The 15206-nt window shown below is 33.4% G+C and overlaps 1 protein-coding gene across 1 annotated transcript in view; it reads left to right on the top strand.

The window, feature by feature from the left end:
* SYT10 (synaptotagmin 10) overlaps window positions 1–15206 on the top strand; it is a 76298-nt gene that overhangs the window by 27547 nt on the left and 33545 nt on the right. Inside the window, exon 3 of the mRNA XM_036866605.1 lies at window positions 7812–8379. Coding sequence (XP_036722500.1) covers window positions 7812–8379 — 568 coding nt within the window. The remainder of the gene's footprint in view (window positions 1–7811; window positions 8380–15206) is intronic.

Here is a 15206-nt window from a genome sequence, read left to right as displayed (position 1 = left end):
ACACTCATTGTAGATTGTTAAAAGAGAAACGAAGAATTACGTAAAAATATGTAATACTGGAGTGCATAGTTTTCTTTAAGAGATTTTTTAAAAAGTTAAATCCTTCTCAAAAGATAGCAAAAATTGCAATTTTCATTCCAAGATACTGTAAGGAGTGGAAGACAAGATGTTACACAAAGGAAGAATTTAAATGGTATTTAACCAGCTAGGATACCAAGAAGCAGTGCTTGGCCAGAACAATAGAGAACCTGAGATCTATCTCCTTGAAATAAAAGTTCATAAAACATGCTGTGCCGGTGCTTGAGGTGGTTAAATAATCTCCGCTATGAAACATACGTATTTGGTATATAAACTAACTTCTGAAATGGGGTGGCTCTTTGAACCAAGGTCAGAAATAAAACCTTATAAAATGTATTCAAACTTGGAGAGTTTGTTTTCTGGCACTGATAAATATTATCTCCTCTTTACAAGTACTAATTATAAATTGATTAGGCCCTTCTTCTTCATAGTACAAATAATTCTTGGGAAGTTGACTTTTATTAGTCACAAGAATCTTGTAGTAAATTATTTCATACAAACTCCAACAGACATTTCTTGAATCCCAGCATGTGTTTACTATGAAATTCATGAAAAGATTAATAATATTTAGTTCTGCTATTATAAAGACTACTAGTAGAAGGGTTGGGGAATGGAAGGCACATCTGAAACAGGTGATTTCAATACACTCTTTGCAGTATGCTCAAGGAGATGTGGAGGAACAGAAGGAGGGACCCAGGGTGGTAGGTGAACTCAGTTGCAGGATTACAACATTTTTCTTCAAATCCTAGCTGACCTCTCTAGGAGAGAGGCTCATGATAGCCAGCAACATAATTCCAAGTAAGGGAAGGCCTAAATGACAAATTGAGCATGGAAATTTAGAGCTAGAATACATAATTAAGGTCAAAAGACCTTATAGGGACCTAGCAATACCAAACAGAATATTCTTGGATTTATTATTCTGACAAGTAGTTATTGTGAGTTTTTTTTTTTTTTTAATTTAGGCTTCATTTTATATTACTTCTTTTCTTTAATATAAAATATTATGTTCTCAGAACTTTATTTGTAGATCAAAAACTACCAACCTAATTACTTCATACTCTATTCCTTTAAATATATGCTGGGTCAAAAGCAATTGCTTATCATCTCTTGTTATGATTTGTAAACTTTTTTTTTAACATGGTGAAAGGCCAAGGGACAAGTATTTACAGAATAAGAACATTCATTTCCTTAATTACTATTAAAAACAAGTTTCCTGTAAATTCTTTGAACAGAATAAAGATAAGTTACTTAAATTAATTTTAAGCATTACATTGCATAATTGAGAAGAAAACCAGTTTTTTCTCCAAACAGCTTTTATTATGATTGGATTGTTAGTCATATGGCTAAATTCTTCCAGGAAAATTTTTAACTTATTTATTCAACAGTATTTATAGAACACTTGTTATGTGCCAGGCATTTTTCTAGACATTTGATACACATTAGGGAACAAAACTCTCAAAATTCCCTACCTGCATTCTTGTGGAGAGGAACCAAACAACATAACTAAGTCAGTTACATGATGTTTTAGAAGATAATAAATTCTGTAGAAAATAATAGTGTAAAATAAAGGGGTTGGTGGGTCTGAATGAGGAGATGGAAGGGTGGTCCATGCGGGTGTTTGGGGAGAACTTTCCTTGTGGAGGAGGCAACCACTGCAGACGTCCTGAAGGTGGAATCTGACTTTTGTGTCCCAACCACAGCAAGGAAGCCAGTGTAGGTGTAGCAGAGAGAGCCAGGTGGAGAATGCTAGGAGAAAAATCAGAGAGGTAGTAGGACCCAAACCACTTTTGGCTTTTACTCTGAGTAACATGGGAAGCCACCAGAGAGTTTTTAATCAGAAGAGTGCCATGATCTAACTTGTTTTGAAAGGATTACTCTGTTGTTTTGAGTATAAACATTGAAGGAGGCAAAAGGATAGAAGCAGAAAGACCACTATGGAGGCTGTAATCCAGGCCAGAAGTGATGGTGGTTCAGACCAAGGAGATGGTAGTTAATGATGGCTATATATATCTATATCCTGACTGGATTCAGGATATACTTTGAAGATAGAACAAACAGACTATGACACATTAGCTTGGGCATATGAGTAAGAAAAGAGGAGTCAAGAATGACTGCATGTTTTGGCCTGAGCATCTGGAAAGATAAAATTGATAAACATGAGGCTGTGAATGGAGTGAGTTTGAGAGCCAAAAACAGGAGATATGGAACTGTTGTGTTTAAGGATGTTGTTAGAAATCTTAGTGGAAAAATTGAGTAGGCAACCAGATAATAACTCTGAAATTCTGGAGAGAATCTGTGAAACATATGTAAACTTGGAGTCCACATAGAGATGGTGTTCAAAGCCAGGAGATAATATCTTCAGAGAGGTGAGTGTAGATAAGAAAGAGAAAACCAGAGATGAATCCCAGAAGTACTCCAATATTAAGACATCAGGAACAGCATTGTAGACTGAGAAGTCAAGACTAGTAAAATAGAAGGAAAACCAGGAGGTTATAATCTGAAAGCCAAGTGAAGAGAGTATGTAAACAATCAGGAGTGATTAACTGTCAGGTAACTATTGTAAGGTCAAGTGGGGTGAGGACCATGGATTGACCGCTGAGTTTAGCAATGTCAGGGAGACATAATTGACATTTTCAAGAGCTATTATGTCAGAATTGGTATGTGAAAAACTAGTTAGAGTGAGTTGATATAGAATGGGAGAAGATAAATTGGATAGTGGATGTACTATCCTCAACTCTTTCAAGGAGTTTTGCTGCAGATGTGTTAGAGAAACAGCAGTACAGAGAGAGGAAGTAGAGTGAATGTAAGGTTCCTTTAAAATAGCAGAAATAACAGTATCCTCTTGTGCTGATGGTAATAATCCAGCAAAGAGGCAGAATTAATAATGCAGGAAGCAAAGAGGAGCAGTCTTGAAGGTGACATGAGAGAAAATGGGATTTAATATACAAGTGAAGGGATTGGCTTTAGATAATAGCATGGGTAATTAATCATATCAGAAAGGTAAAAAATATGGATACAGATGTTGATAACAGGGTTGATGAGGTAGAAGGTTTCTGCTCTTTGCTTCAACTTCATTAGTGAAATAGGAAGTAAGGTCATTAATTGAGATTGGGAATGAGGAAGGTGTTAGAGGTTTGAAGAAAGGTGAGAAGGTGTGAAACAGTCTTGTGAATCTAGGAGACTGAGAGGGAGAACGGTTTGCTGTTCAGTGTTAGTTAGTTAGTTAGTTTAGTTAGTTTAATGAGGAATGTGGTCATGAATTTAAAATGGAACATTGAGAGTTCTTTTATGTTTTTCTCTAGTTGTATTCACTTGCACATGTACAGGTGTAGAAATGATGGAAAGTTGAATTCAACCAGGACTGTGGTTTTGCCCTGCAACTAAGAAGGTAGAGAGCAACAAGAGAATTGGGAATGTATGTGTGAGAGTGGCTCTATTGATTAACAATGGAATTGAAACTGGATAAAGAGGGAAAAGTGATATCAAGGAACTAGGGATTATGAAATAGTGATAGAATCAATGTATTGGAGGTTCTTGTGAGTTGGAAAAGTTATTTGAATTGGAGTATAAGAGGGTGTGAGCTGGAAAGAGGTGTTGCTCAGAGAGAAGCATGCATGAAATTGGGGTTGTGGAGAGTTTGCAGCTAATAATAATGACAAAATCTGGCTATGCACATGGTAGTAACTGAGGTAAATAGAGAACATCATTGGAGGAGAGGAATTAAAAGAACCTAGAGGCCAAGTAGTTGGAAGAAACTTGTTCACTGCTAGGAATCAAAGCAAAAACATTGTCAAAGAGAGTTAGTGAACCAAGTTATTAAAATCACTTTAAAGGGAGTGATTTGAGTATTAGTAAATTACTAACAATAAATGGTAATGGGGATATGATCTGTTGACTTGAGCTTTAGAGCCTGGAGTGGTGTATTCAGGGAGAATGATGTGAATGTGGTAATGAAGGACAAGAGGAATGGACAACTCCTTCACTTCTAGGACCAGTGGAACAAGCATTATCACAAAACTATCAACCACCACATGAGAGGGGCACAGAGCAAACAGTGTCCTTGGAGAAGAATCAGGCTTCTACTGAGCAATAACGTGAGATGAACAGTTAAAGAAGAGATTAAAGATATAGAGGATTGTGCTGACATCAGACAATGAATTAATTTCAAAAATTCCTTGTGGTATATTATACAACTTAGTCTGCCTTCATGTATATAGTGCCCTGCATGGTATATGCTCAGATATTTTTGTGCTGAATGAGTCACTCTTGTCATTCTTTCAAATTGAATGGAAAAAATAGGAAACAAATAAAGATGAAAACTTTGTTTACCAGAAAATTAATTTAGTCTTATTATTTGAGCCTCCTTAGCTATAAAACAGGGTTACAACTTTTAATATATGGTGATAGTTTCCTATATAAATATCAATATTAAAACAAAGAGAGATGAACTCCTTGTAAATATATTGAATAAACAAATAAAACTCTCCTAAATATATTTTTGCTTTTCACCTCTTATTTCTCAAGCAGTACCTAAGATAAATTTAATAGTAAAGACACTGCAAGTAAGAGTAGGAGGATATAGGTTTCCCACTTAAGGAAAAAAGAACTGCTGTGGCTGAGAAGTGAGAGTCAGAGGGAATCTGTTGTCCAGGGTGGTAGTCCAGGACATGCTCACACAAGAATGACTTTGTGCCAACTCCGTATCCCCAAACAGGAAACCTAGATTTGAGATTGTCAGAACCAGAGAGTTCATTATGGCATTTGCCCTTCAGCTCCATGTGTCCTAAACTCTAATGATAATTATTAGCAGTATGAAAAATAGTAAGTTTCAAAGTTATCTGTAATATCTCATTTAACCTTCACAACTATGAAAGGACGGTTTTATGGATGAGGAAAGTAAACATCAAAAAAGTGAAGTGACTTGCCCAAAGTTGCTGTTACTCCATAGGGAGGCTGGGACCAAACTACAGTCTGATTTCAGTCCAGCATTTTTTTAATCTCATCTCAATGTAATGCTCTTCAAGTGCTTTCTCCTGGGTAGTGTGGAAAAATTGGCACGGTTTCCAGTGAGATTCCAGGACTCTACTCACACATTAACCAAAGCAGCTCTGTCCGTACGTGTTGAACTTCTGGTCTCGGATTTTGTTTGAAAGAAAGGATCTGTTGGTGAAAAAAATATTTGAAAATTACCATATTAATACATTTTATTCCTATGGCATCAGATAATATTGACTATATCTAGTAGTTACTCTCAGATGTTTCAGGGTGGGAAAAGTTTTTCCTTCTCCGTCTGGAAGAGTACTTATGTGGTGCCTTCCTAGGTTTGAAGGGTAAGAGTGGGGTCAGTAACAGTCAAATGGCCTGTACTTTAATTGGTTGGTGTTTGTGTGAGACTAAATAGACACTTACCACTGTCATTCCAAAAGAGAAAAAAAATTCAAGAAGATAAAGAGGATCTGTGTTGTCATGGCAATAGTTTAACATTATAATAATTAAAGCTTCTCTTAACTGACTAGCTAAACTGTGACTTAGAACATGAACTATTTACTCCATAATTAGGGCACTGGCTTACTAGAACAAAAATGTTACTATGTTTTGATTCTTGTTAGAAGGGGCTTTACAGCTGCCCAATTATATTCAGTGGCATCAGAAATAAAGTATTGATTTTTTTAGGGAGAGGATAGAAGCTTAAATTTTATTATGTTGAAAAACATAAGGGAGGTGAAATTATGGATCAATTTATAAAAAATAAGGAATTAATTTCTTGGGGGCTTTTTGCTCACAAAAATAAAAATATAATTTAAAATTGTTGCATAAGTGAAAGTGATTTTGGCAGAAATATTAGATTGTTTAGTAAAATATTCTAAATCTCTTAAGAATATTGAATATATTAACTGGATTATGCTAGACCTCTTTAATAATTCACAACAACACATAATACCTGTATTTCTTTTTAAATTCTTATTATTTCTTAAATGCTCCCTGATGGTTCCCTGACCCTAATTTAAGCCCCTGATCTTGTATATCTGGAATAGATTCAGGATCAAAATACATTTCATAGCATGTTCAATGCATTAAAATGGAATCAATCTGGAGATCAATCTGAGGAAACAGATCACTTCAAGTTTTAAGTAACTTAGTAAAGACTTTTACATATATACTCACTTAGATACTGAAACTAAAATATTGGGTCTTAAATTCAGTATAGTTTTAATTAGGAGCTTATTCCCTCATCTGAGATAAAGTTATCCTAGTTTGTTTCTTTATATAGAAATAATTTTTCAATTATGATCAAGTGGAAAAAGGTATAACAACAAGCGTAAAGGATTTTGAAGTAAGTGCTGGAGAGACATTGAATTTAAGAGAGAGATGAAAGAAGGAAAGCCAAGCTGAAGGCTACTGTAGAAAGCAAAGTATGAGATGATGAGGATATGGACCAAATAACAATGGAAATAGAGCAGAATGGACAATTATATGAGATGTCTCAAAGCAAAAAATCAACAGGACTTAGAAAATTAAGCAAATCCCATGAAATAAAGGAAAAGTGATTCAAACAAGCATACTGCAGGATTCCAAGCATTAAGTGACCGATAAAAATGTTAGAGCTATTGTCAGAGATTGTGGAAGAGTGAACTGGTTTGAAAGCAAAATAGAGAAAATAATGAGTTTGCTTGAGTTTGGGGCAAAATTAGGACAATTGTTTAGAAATCCCCCTTCAAGACAAAGAGATATGGAACTAGAATTTTGTCTATCTGAGATATATCTAGGGAATCACCAGGTTAAAGGTAGTAATTATAGCCCCAAAACTGATTATTAGTCTGATGGAGTGACTGAGAAGAGAAAAGAACAAAAGACCTGAACCAGACCTTGAGGAAACACATAAGTTGACATAGCTCACGCTAGAAATCATGGAGAAAGTATAAGAGAAGCAGATCTTAATGCTAGTCACATTTATGATCCATTAGTAAGCTGATATACCTAATGTTCTGGAAACGTTGGAGAGATAAATAGTAACAGTGAGTATAGGAAATTCAGTTTGAATTTTAAGAACTATTATTTAGCCCCAAACTCTAAAATTCTACAGTCTTTTAATCCTTAAGAGTTTCTGAAGCCCACTCCATGTTGAAAAAAGGAAAATGTACTCATTTTTTCTGTCATAACTATATATTCTTTTGAAAAGTACACATTCATTTAGTTATATTAAGTATTAGAAATAACACAGTGTAAGAATATGTGGACTTATGTTTTTTAATATTGTCATCATTAAAATGGGAAATTCATAAGACCAAAATATCCAGATGAAAAGAAACCAGCCATCTGAATGATTTGTTTACATAATGTTTACATCTAGATACACCCAGGTAACATTTTGTAGAATATTGAACTTTTTTGGTAATCATCTTTCTTTACAATTGTGTTTAAATGTTTTGTGCTTATTATGGTACATAAAAATACCAAAAGCTCATAAAAATGTACGTATGTGTGTTTTAGGTGTTTCTATAATTTTAGGAGAATTTTTCTTTGAATATTGCATTCCTGGTTTTTCAAAAATAACTCTGTGTGTGTGTGTGTGTGTGTGTGTGTGTGTATGTGTGTGTATCCATCTGTTTATTACTGTAGATATAATGTTCCCATTATCCTGGGTGTGGGGGAGAGTTTATATGCCACTGTATATAACATTATCATCAAAATGATCTACTTAAATGATTTTGTGTGTATGTGTGTGTGTACAGACACAATTCCTTCAGAAGACACCTACCAAGGCAAATGCAGGTTTCCAGTGTTGATTTTGGCATGGGCACAGAACCCATTTTACAAAGAGGAGAAACAACAACCAGCATTGGGAGAATAAAACCAGAGCTCTACAAACAGAAATCAGTTGACTCTGAGGGCAACAAGAAAGAAGATGTCAAAACCTGTGGGAAGCTTAACTTCACCCTCCAGTATGATTATGAAAATGAACTTCTAGTTGTTAAAATTATCAAAGCCTTAGATCTCCCTGCTAAAGACTTCACAGGAACTTCTGACCCTTATGTGAAGATGTATCTTCTTCCAGATAGGAAAAAGAAATTTCAGACCCGTGTGCACAGAAAAACTTTAAATCCTGTGTTTGATGAAACTTTTCAGTTTCCTGTAGCATATGATCAACTAAGCAACCGAAAACTACATTTCGGTGTGTATGATTTTGACAGATTTTCTAGACATGACATGATTGGGGAAGTGATTTTTGATAATTTGTTTGAAGCCTCTGATCTCTCCAGGGAAGCCACAGTATGGAAAGATATTCATTGTGCTACCACAGTAAGTTATAATTCCACCAATGTATTCCTTTTTATTTGACCTGCAGTGATATATAAAACTAATTTTTACCCACATTAGTTCTACAAATTATGGAATTTATATCCTAAAGACCTGCAGAGTATGTGATTACATACATACATAATAATTCAAACACTTAACACTATGTAGGTAACATTAGTGATTGTATAAATAAAAAATCTTTTCCTTCAACATCTAACCTTTGTTTCTACACTTCCTGTTTGGGGAAATTCATTACTTCACTGTATTGGACATTTCTTGGAATTTGCCAAAAATAGTAGGCCTTTTCTCTTGTAAAATATTTATCTGTAGCCTATTATCAGCACCCAATTTCCTCATAGTTATTATTGACTTTCATTATTTAAGATGATTTCGTTCCTCAGATTAAACCTAAAATGTACTTTGATGCCACTGGAAACTCCCTGATTTGGTCTAAAACAGCCCATTCCTTCAGGAGCTTTTGTTGAATTGATATGATTATAGCATTTGATATGATTATAGCATTTGAAATGCCGAATGATCAAAATGTACTTTGATGCCACTGGAAACTCCCTGATTTGGTCTAAAACAGCCCATTCCTTCAGGAGCTTTTGTTGAATTGATATGATTATAGCATTTGAAATGCCGAATGATCAAGAAGTAATTGTTTACATTAGAACTTTTCCTTTTCATTACAAAATGCTTTTTCTGATTATAAAATAATTTAATATTGAAAATTTTAGAAACAGGGTAAAAAACATAAAATTAATCCATAATGCCATGAATTATATGTAAAAACTTGGCATATTGCTTTCTACTTTTTTTTCTATGAATGTTTTAAAATAATTAAGATCAAACTAAGTTTACATTTTTTCACACTCATTTTTTTCGTGCTATATATGTTTTAGTACATGATGTTGAAATATATGATCCATTTTCCTAACCATTCTTTTATTGTGGGACATTTGAATTAGGCATAAATTTTGTTAGACTAAAAATGTGTTGCATTCTCTATACATAAATCTCTTTTTTATTCAAGATTATTTGTCCAGAATAGAATTGGAGAAACAGAATTAGGGAACTGGTCTCTTTGGATGTTAGATTGCTAAATTTTTTTCATTTATTAGTTTTTAAATGAAGGCATTTAATTTTTTTTACTACCAGGTTGTCTTAACATCTTTTGTCTAAGTTTTACCACAAATTATAAACTAGAAATGTTGAAGTTTTGGACAGTGACAGGGATTATTTAAAAAATAAGAAAACTGTTTTTTAATTCAAAATAGCTCCTTTTGTATTTTCCCCTTATTAATGTTTTACTAAGTACAACCAGTATTTAGGGTTATTAAATTTTCATTATAAATTATATGGATAAATTAAATAAAAATTTATACTGTCAGTTTATTACATTACATCATCAAAACATTTTTAGTTGTTAGGTTTTTATTTCATGGCCTCCACTGTGATAATCTATTAGGGAACAAACTGGATTATATTTTAAAGGCACATTGGGGCTCTTTTGATTTCATATTGTTTTTCACTTTATTACTTATATTCCTACAGGGATAAAAGTGGTGAAGAGTGAATTTTACTGTTTTAAATATATGACATCTTCTGTAGAATTCTACAAATGCAGATAATAATTAATTGTTAGGTTATTTCTCTTGATTCACCAATCTTATATTAGTCCTTCCTTCATTCATTCAACAAATATTTGCTCATTGCCTACTCTGTGTTTGACGTACTGTAAGTACTAGGGATGCAACAAACGTTACCATAAAAACTGTTCTGTTAATATATTTGGGTTCAGGTAAGTAACCCCTAAATGAAGTCTAAAAATTTAACATAATTTTATAGGTGATTGACAGTGGATTGTTTTTTTACATTCGTAAGTTTTTGTACGCCATACTGGTCCTTAAAAAACAGTAAGAATCCCTTGTGGAATCTTCAATTTTTGACTGCTAATAGAACATAAACTGTTTTTTTTGGTAAATATTAATGAATTCTTCAATTTTATTTTCAACTTTCCCATGTGCTTGAAGTATTAATTTTTTTTATTTCTGCTGTAAAAATTACCACAAATGTAGTGTCTTAAAATAACACAAGTTTATCACCTCATACTTCTGTAGGTTAGAAGTTCAACATAGGTCTTATTGGACTAAAATCAAGGTATTGGCAGGGCTCTGTTCCTTTCTGGAGCCTCTAGGGGTGGTCCATTTCCTTGCCTTTTCCAGAGTCTAGCAGTCACGGGCATTCCTTGGTTTAGATTTAGCCCACGTGAGCAATCTAGGAAAAGCTTCCCATCTCAAGGTTTATAATCTTAATTACATCTGCAAAGTCCTTTTTGCCATGTAGGTAGCATAGTCAGGTCAGGATATTAGGAAGCAGCCATCTTTAGGGATGCCTTTATTCTGCCTTCCACAGCATAGACATTTCCATTTCAGTATTCTGGATATGAAAGGAAGTATGCAGATAATAAAGTGTATTATTAAATTATTCTAGTCAAATGACATTTCTCTTTAACTGGAACACTGAGCCACACACTGTTCTAGATACCGTTTATGACTTTTTTGTTGCGAAGATACTGATGAAACCTAAATTTCTTGACTATGGGACCAAAGTTCACAGTATACACCAGTATCATCTTTATGGTTAATGTAGTATTTAATTAAAACTTCTCTTAAGCTTTTGAAAAATTATTAAACAATTTTATATTCTCAGATTAACAAAAATGAAAAAAATAATGAGTTGAAATTTGCTTAAGAAACTGTCTTTTCCTACTCACACATCTTTAATTTTAAGTAATTTCACACAGAAATTATAGAGTGTTCTAGAAAGAAGGAGAAAGGAAAGAAAGTAATGTAGTCGTATGCCCTCACTAAATACTTGTTGAATAAATAACTTAGCATATTTGCATATAAGGTCAAGTGAAAGAATGTATGCTAGTACAAATCTCCCAGAAGAAAAAAAGAACAGTGCAATGATGTACCTTTTGATATGCTTGGTTATATTTGTTGACATTAACTACTTTCTGTAGGCAAAAATTATTCAGTGTGTAGCACAAATTAAAAATTATTCAGTGTGTAACACAATTTCATATGTAAAATAAACCAGAAATAATTTAAATTTATTGTTAAAAATCCTAAATGGTTGAAACAAGAGTCAAGTATCATGTATTTATAATTTTATTACCAATAAATTATTTCTATGCAAGAGGGATTAATATTTTTAACAGGAATTATCAGGGTTTTTTTGTTAATTTCAGGTTGAGTGAAAAGAAAACAACAAAGGCGTGTCTTTATTCTGTGCAAAAAATTAGTTTTCACTTTAGAACTGTATATTACAAATATGGCAAGCCAGTCAGCTCTTCAACTAACAGAAGTATCTCCAACATAGGGAAAAATCACATTGGAGGACAGTGTGTACCCTATGCCTCTACTTCTGTAATGGGAAAGAGAAATATATATTCATATTCAGTTATATATTTTAAAAAGTTCTATATAAGGAGATATAAGAATTTAATAATAGTTGTTACCTATTGGCAAAAATAGTAGAAGCTGGATGAATATGGAGAAGGAATGATTTGCAACATATTGCTTTATATACATTTTATGCTTAAACTATGTGAGAATAATATTATTCAGATTTTAATTAACTTTTTTTCAAAAAGTCCTGTATAATAAGGACAAATGTATTTTGAATATATAAATGTAGTTTTCTTATACACACTCAAGAATCCATTGAAAGTTTACATAGGTAAGGAGAAACTTTCCTTCTTATGAACAGAACCACTTCATTTTGCATATTTATTTATTTACTCATCTATTCAAATAACATTTTTTTCAGCACCAACTATGTTCTAGACACTTAGGAATTCTCATGGAAGTGTGTGTGTGTGTAACCACATTGACCTGGTTTATAGCTATAAAATGTTTGAATCTATTATCTTCTAACTAAGGGTCTATCAAATATTATTTTTTTGAATATTTCTGTTTTGTAAATAAGTTCATTTATACTATTTTTTAGATCCCACTTATCAGTGATAGCATATAATATTTGTCTTTCTCTGTGTGACTTACTTCATTTAGTATGACAATCTCTTTATTTCATTTTTATTATGGCTAAGTATTATTCCTATTTCACTGTATGTGTATATATGTGTGTGTGTATATCTATCTATCTATATATATCACATCTTCTTTATCTATTCATCTGTTGATGGATATTTAGGTTGCTTCCATGTCTTGGCTATTGTAAATAGTGCCACTACAAACATTGAGGTGCATGTATCTCTTCAAATTAGAGCTTTCCTCTTTTCTGGATTTATGCCCAGGAGTGAGATTGCTGGATCATATGGTGACTCTATTTTTAGTTTTTTAAGGAAACTCCATACCGTTTTCCATAGTGGCTGCACGAATTTACATTCCCATCAACAGTGTAGGAGGATTCCCTTTTCTCCACACCCTCACCAGCACTTGTTTGTAGACATTTTAATAATGGCCATTCTGACAGATGTGACACGATACCTCGTTGTAGTTTTGATTTGCATTTCTCTGATAATTAGTGATATTGAGCATCTTTTCACATGCCTGTTGTCTTCTTTGTATGTCTTCTTTGGAGAAATGTCTATTTAGGTCTCCTGCCCATTTTTTGAGTGGGTTGTTTTTTTTGTTTTTGTTTTTGAGTTGTATGAGCTGTTTGTATATTTTGGAAATTAAGCCCTTGTCAGTTGCATCTTTGCAAATATTTTCTCCCAGTACGTAGGTTGTCTTTTCATTTTGTTTATGGTTTCCTTTGCTGTGCAAAAGCTTATAAGTTTTATTAGGTCCCATTTGTTTATTTTTGCTTTTATTTCTATTGCATTGGGAGACTGACCTAAGAAAACATTGCTACAACTTATGTCAGAGAATGTTTTGCCTATGTTCTCTTCTAGGAGTTTTATGGTGTCATGTCTTACATTTAAGTCTTTGAGCCATTTTGAGTTCATTTTTGTGTATGATGTGGGGGAGTGTTCTAACTTCACTGATTTACATGGGGTTGTCCAGCTTTCCCAATACCATTTGCTGAAGAGACTGTCTTTTCTCCACTGTATATTCTTGCCTCCTTTGTTGAAGATTGACCGTAGGCATGTGGGTTTATTTCTGGGCTCTCTATTCTGTTCCATTGATCTTTGTCTGTTTTTGTGCCAATACCATGCTGTTCTGATTACTGTAGCTTTGTAGTATTGTCTGAAGTCTGGAAGGGTTATGCCTCCAGCTTTGTTCTTTTTCCTCAACATTGCTTTGGCAAGTCTGGGTCTTTTGTGGTTCCATATAAATTTTAGGGTTGTTTGTCCCTCCCCTCTGGTAAGCACCAGTTTGTTCTTTGTATCTGTGAGTCTATTTCTGTTTTATTGTGTTTGTTTTGTTTTTTAGATTCCACATATGAGTGAAATTACATGGTATTTGTCTTTCTCTTTCTGATTTATTTCACTTAGCATAATACCCCCAAGTTCTATCCATATTATTGCAAATGACAAGATTTTATTCTTTTTCTATGACTGAGTAGTATTCCATTGTATACATATATACCACATCTTCTTTATCCATTTATCTATCAATGGAAACAGGTGGCTTCTATATCTTGGCTACTGTAAATAATGCTGCAATAAACATAGAGGTGCATATATATTTTCAAAAGAGAGTTTTTTTTGTTGTTTTTTTTTTTTTTTTCAGACAAATACCCAGAAGTGTAATTGCTGGCCCATATGGTAGTTCTATTTTTTTCATTTTTTAAAGGAACCTCAACACTGTTTTCTATAGTGGTTGCCCCAAGTTACAATTTCCACCAGCATTGTATTCTCTTTTCTCCACATCCTCACCAAAAATTTTTTCTTGTCTTTTGATAATTGTCATTCTGACAAGTGTGAGGTGGTATCTCATTGTGGTTTTTGACTTGCATTTCCCTAATGATTAGTGATGTTGAACACCTTTACATGTGTTTATTGGCCATCAGTATATTTTCTTTTGAAAAATGTCTATTCATGTCCTCTTCCCATTTTTTAATCAGGTTGTTTGCTTTTTCAATATTGGGTTGTATGAGTTCTTTGTATATTTTGGCTATTAACGCCTTATCACATATATGATTTGCAAATATCTTCTCCCACTCAGTAGGCAGCCTTTTTGTTTTGTTGATAGTTTCCTTCCCTGTGCAAAAGCTTTTTTAGTTTGATCTAGTCCCATTGGTTTATTTATGCTTTTGGTTTCCTTGCCTGAGGAGACACATCCAAAAAAATATTACTAAACCAATATCAAAGAAGTTACTGCCTGTTTTCTTCTAGGAATTGTATAGTGTTGTTTTTTACATTTAGGTCTTTAATCCATTTGGAGTTTATTTCTTTATATTGTGTGAGAGAGTAGTCAGTTTGATTCTTTTGAATGTAGCTGTCCAGGTTTCCAACACCATTTATTGAAGAAGCTTTTTCCCATTGTATTTTCTTGCCTCCTTTGATGTAGATTAATTGCCTAGCTAAGTGTAAGTTCATTTCTGAACTCTCTATTCTGTTCCATTGATTGTTTTTGTGCCAGTACCATACTGTTTTGATTACTGTAGCTTTGTAGAATAGTTTGAAGTCAGGGAGCATGATACCTCCAGCTTTGTTCTTCTTTCCCAAAATTGCTTTGGCTATTCAAGGTTTTTTGTGGTTCCATACAAATTTTAGTGTTATTAGTCCTAGTTCTGTGAAAAATGCCATTGGTATTTTCATAGGTATTGCACTGAGTGTGTAGATTGCTTTGGGTAGTATGGACATATTAATTGTATTGATTCATCCAATTCATGAGCACAGTATATTT

The sequence above is a fragment of the Balaenoptera musculus genome, chromosome 10, assembly GCF_009873245.2.
Source record: "Balaenoptera musculus isolate JJ_BM4_2016_0621 chromosome 10, mBalMus1.pri.v3, whole genome shotgun sequence".
Taxonomy (NCBI): domain Eukaryota; kingdom Metazoa; phylum Chordata; class Mammalia; order Artiodactyla; family Balaenopteridae; genus Balaenoptera; species Balaenoptera musculus.
This window is presented reverse-complemented; position numbering and strand designations above follow the sequence as displayed.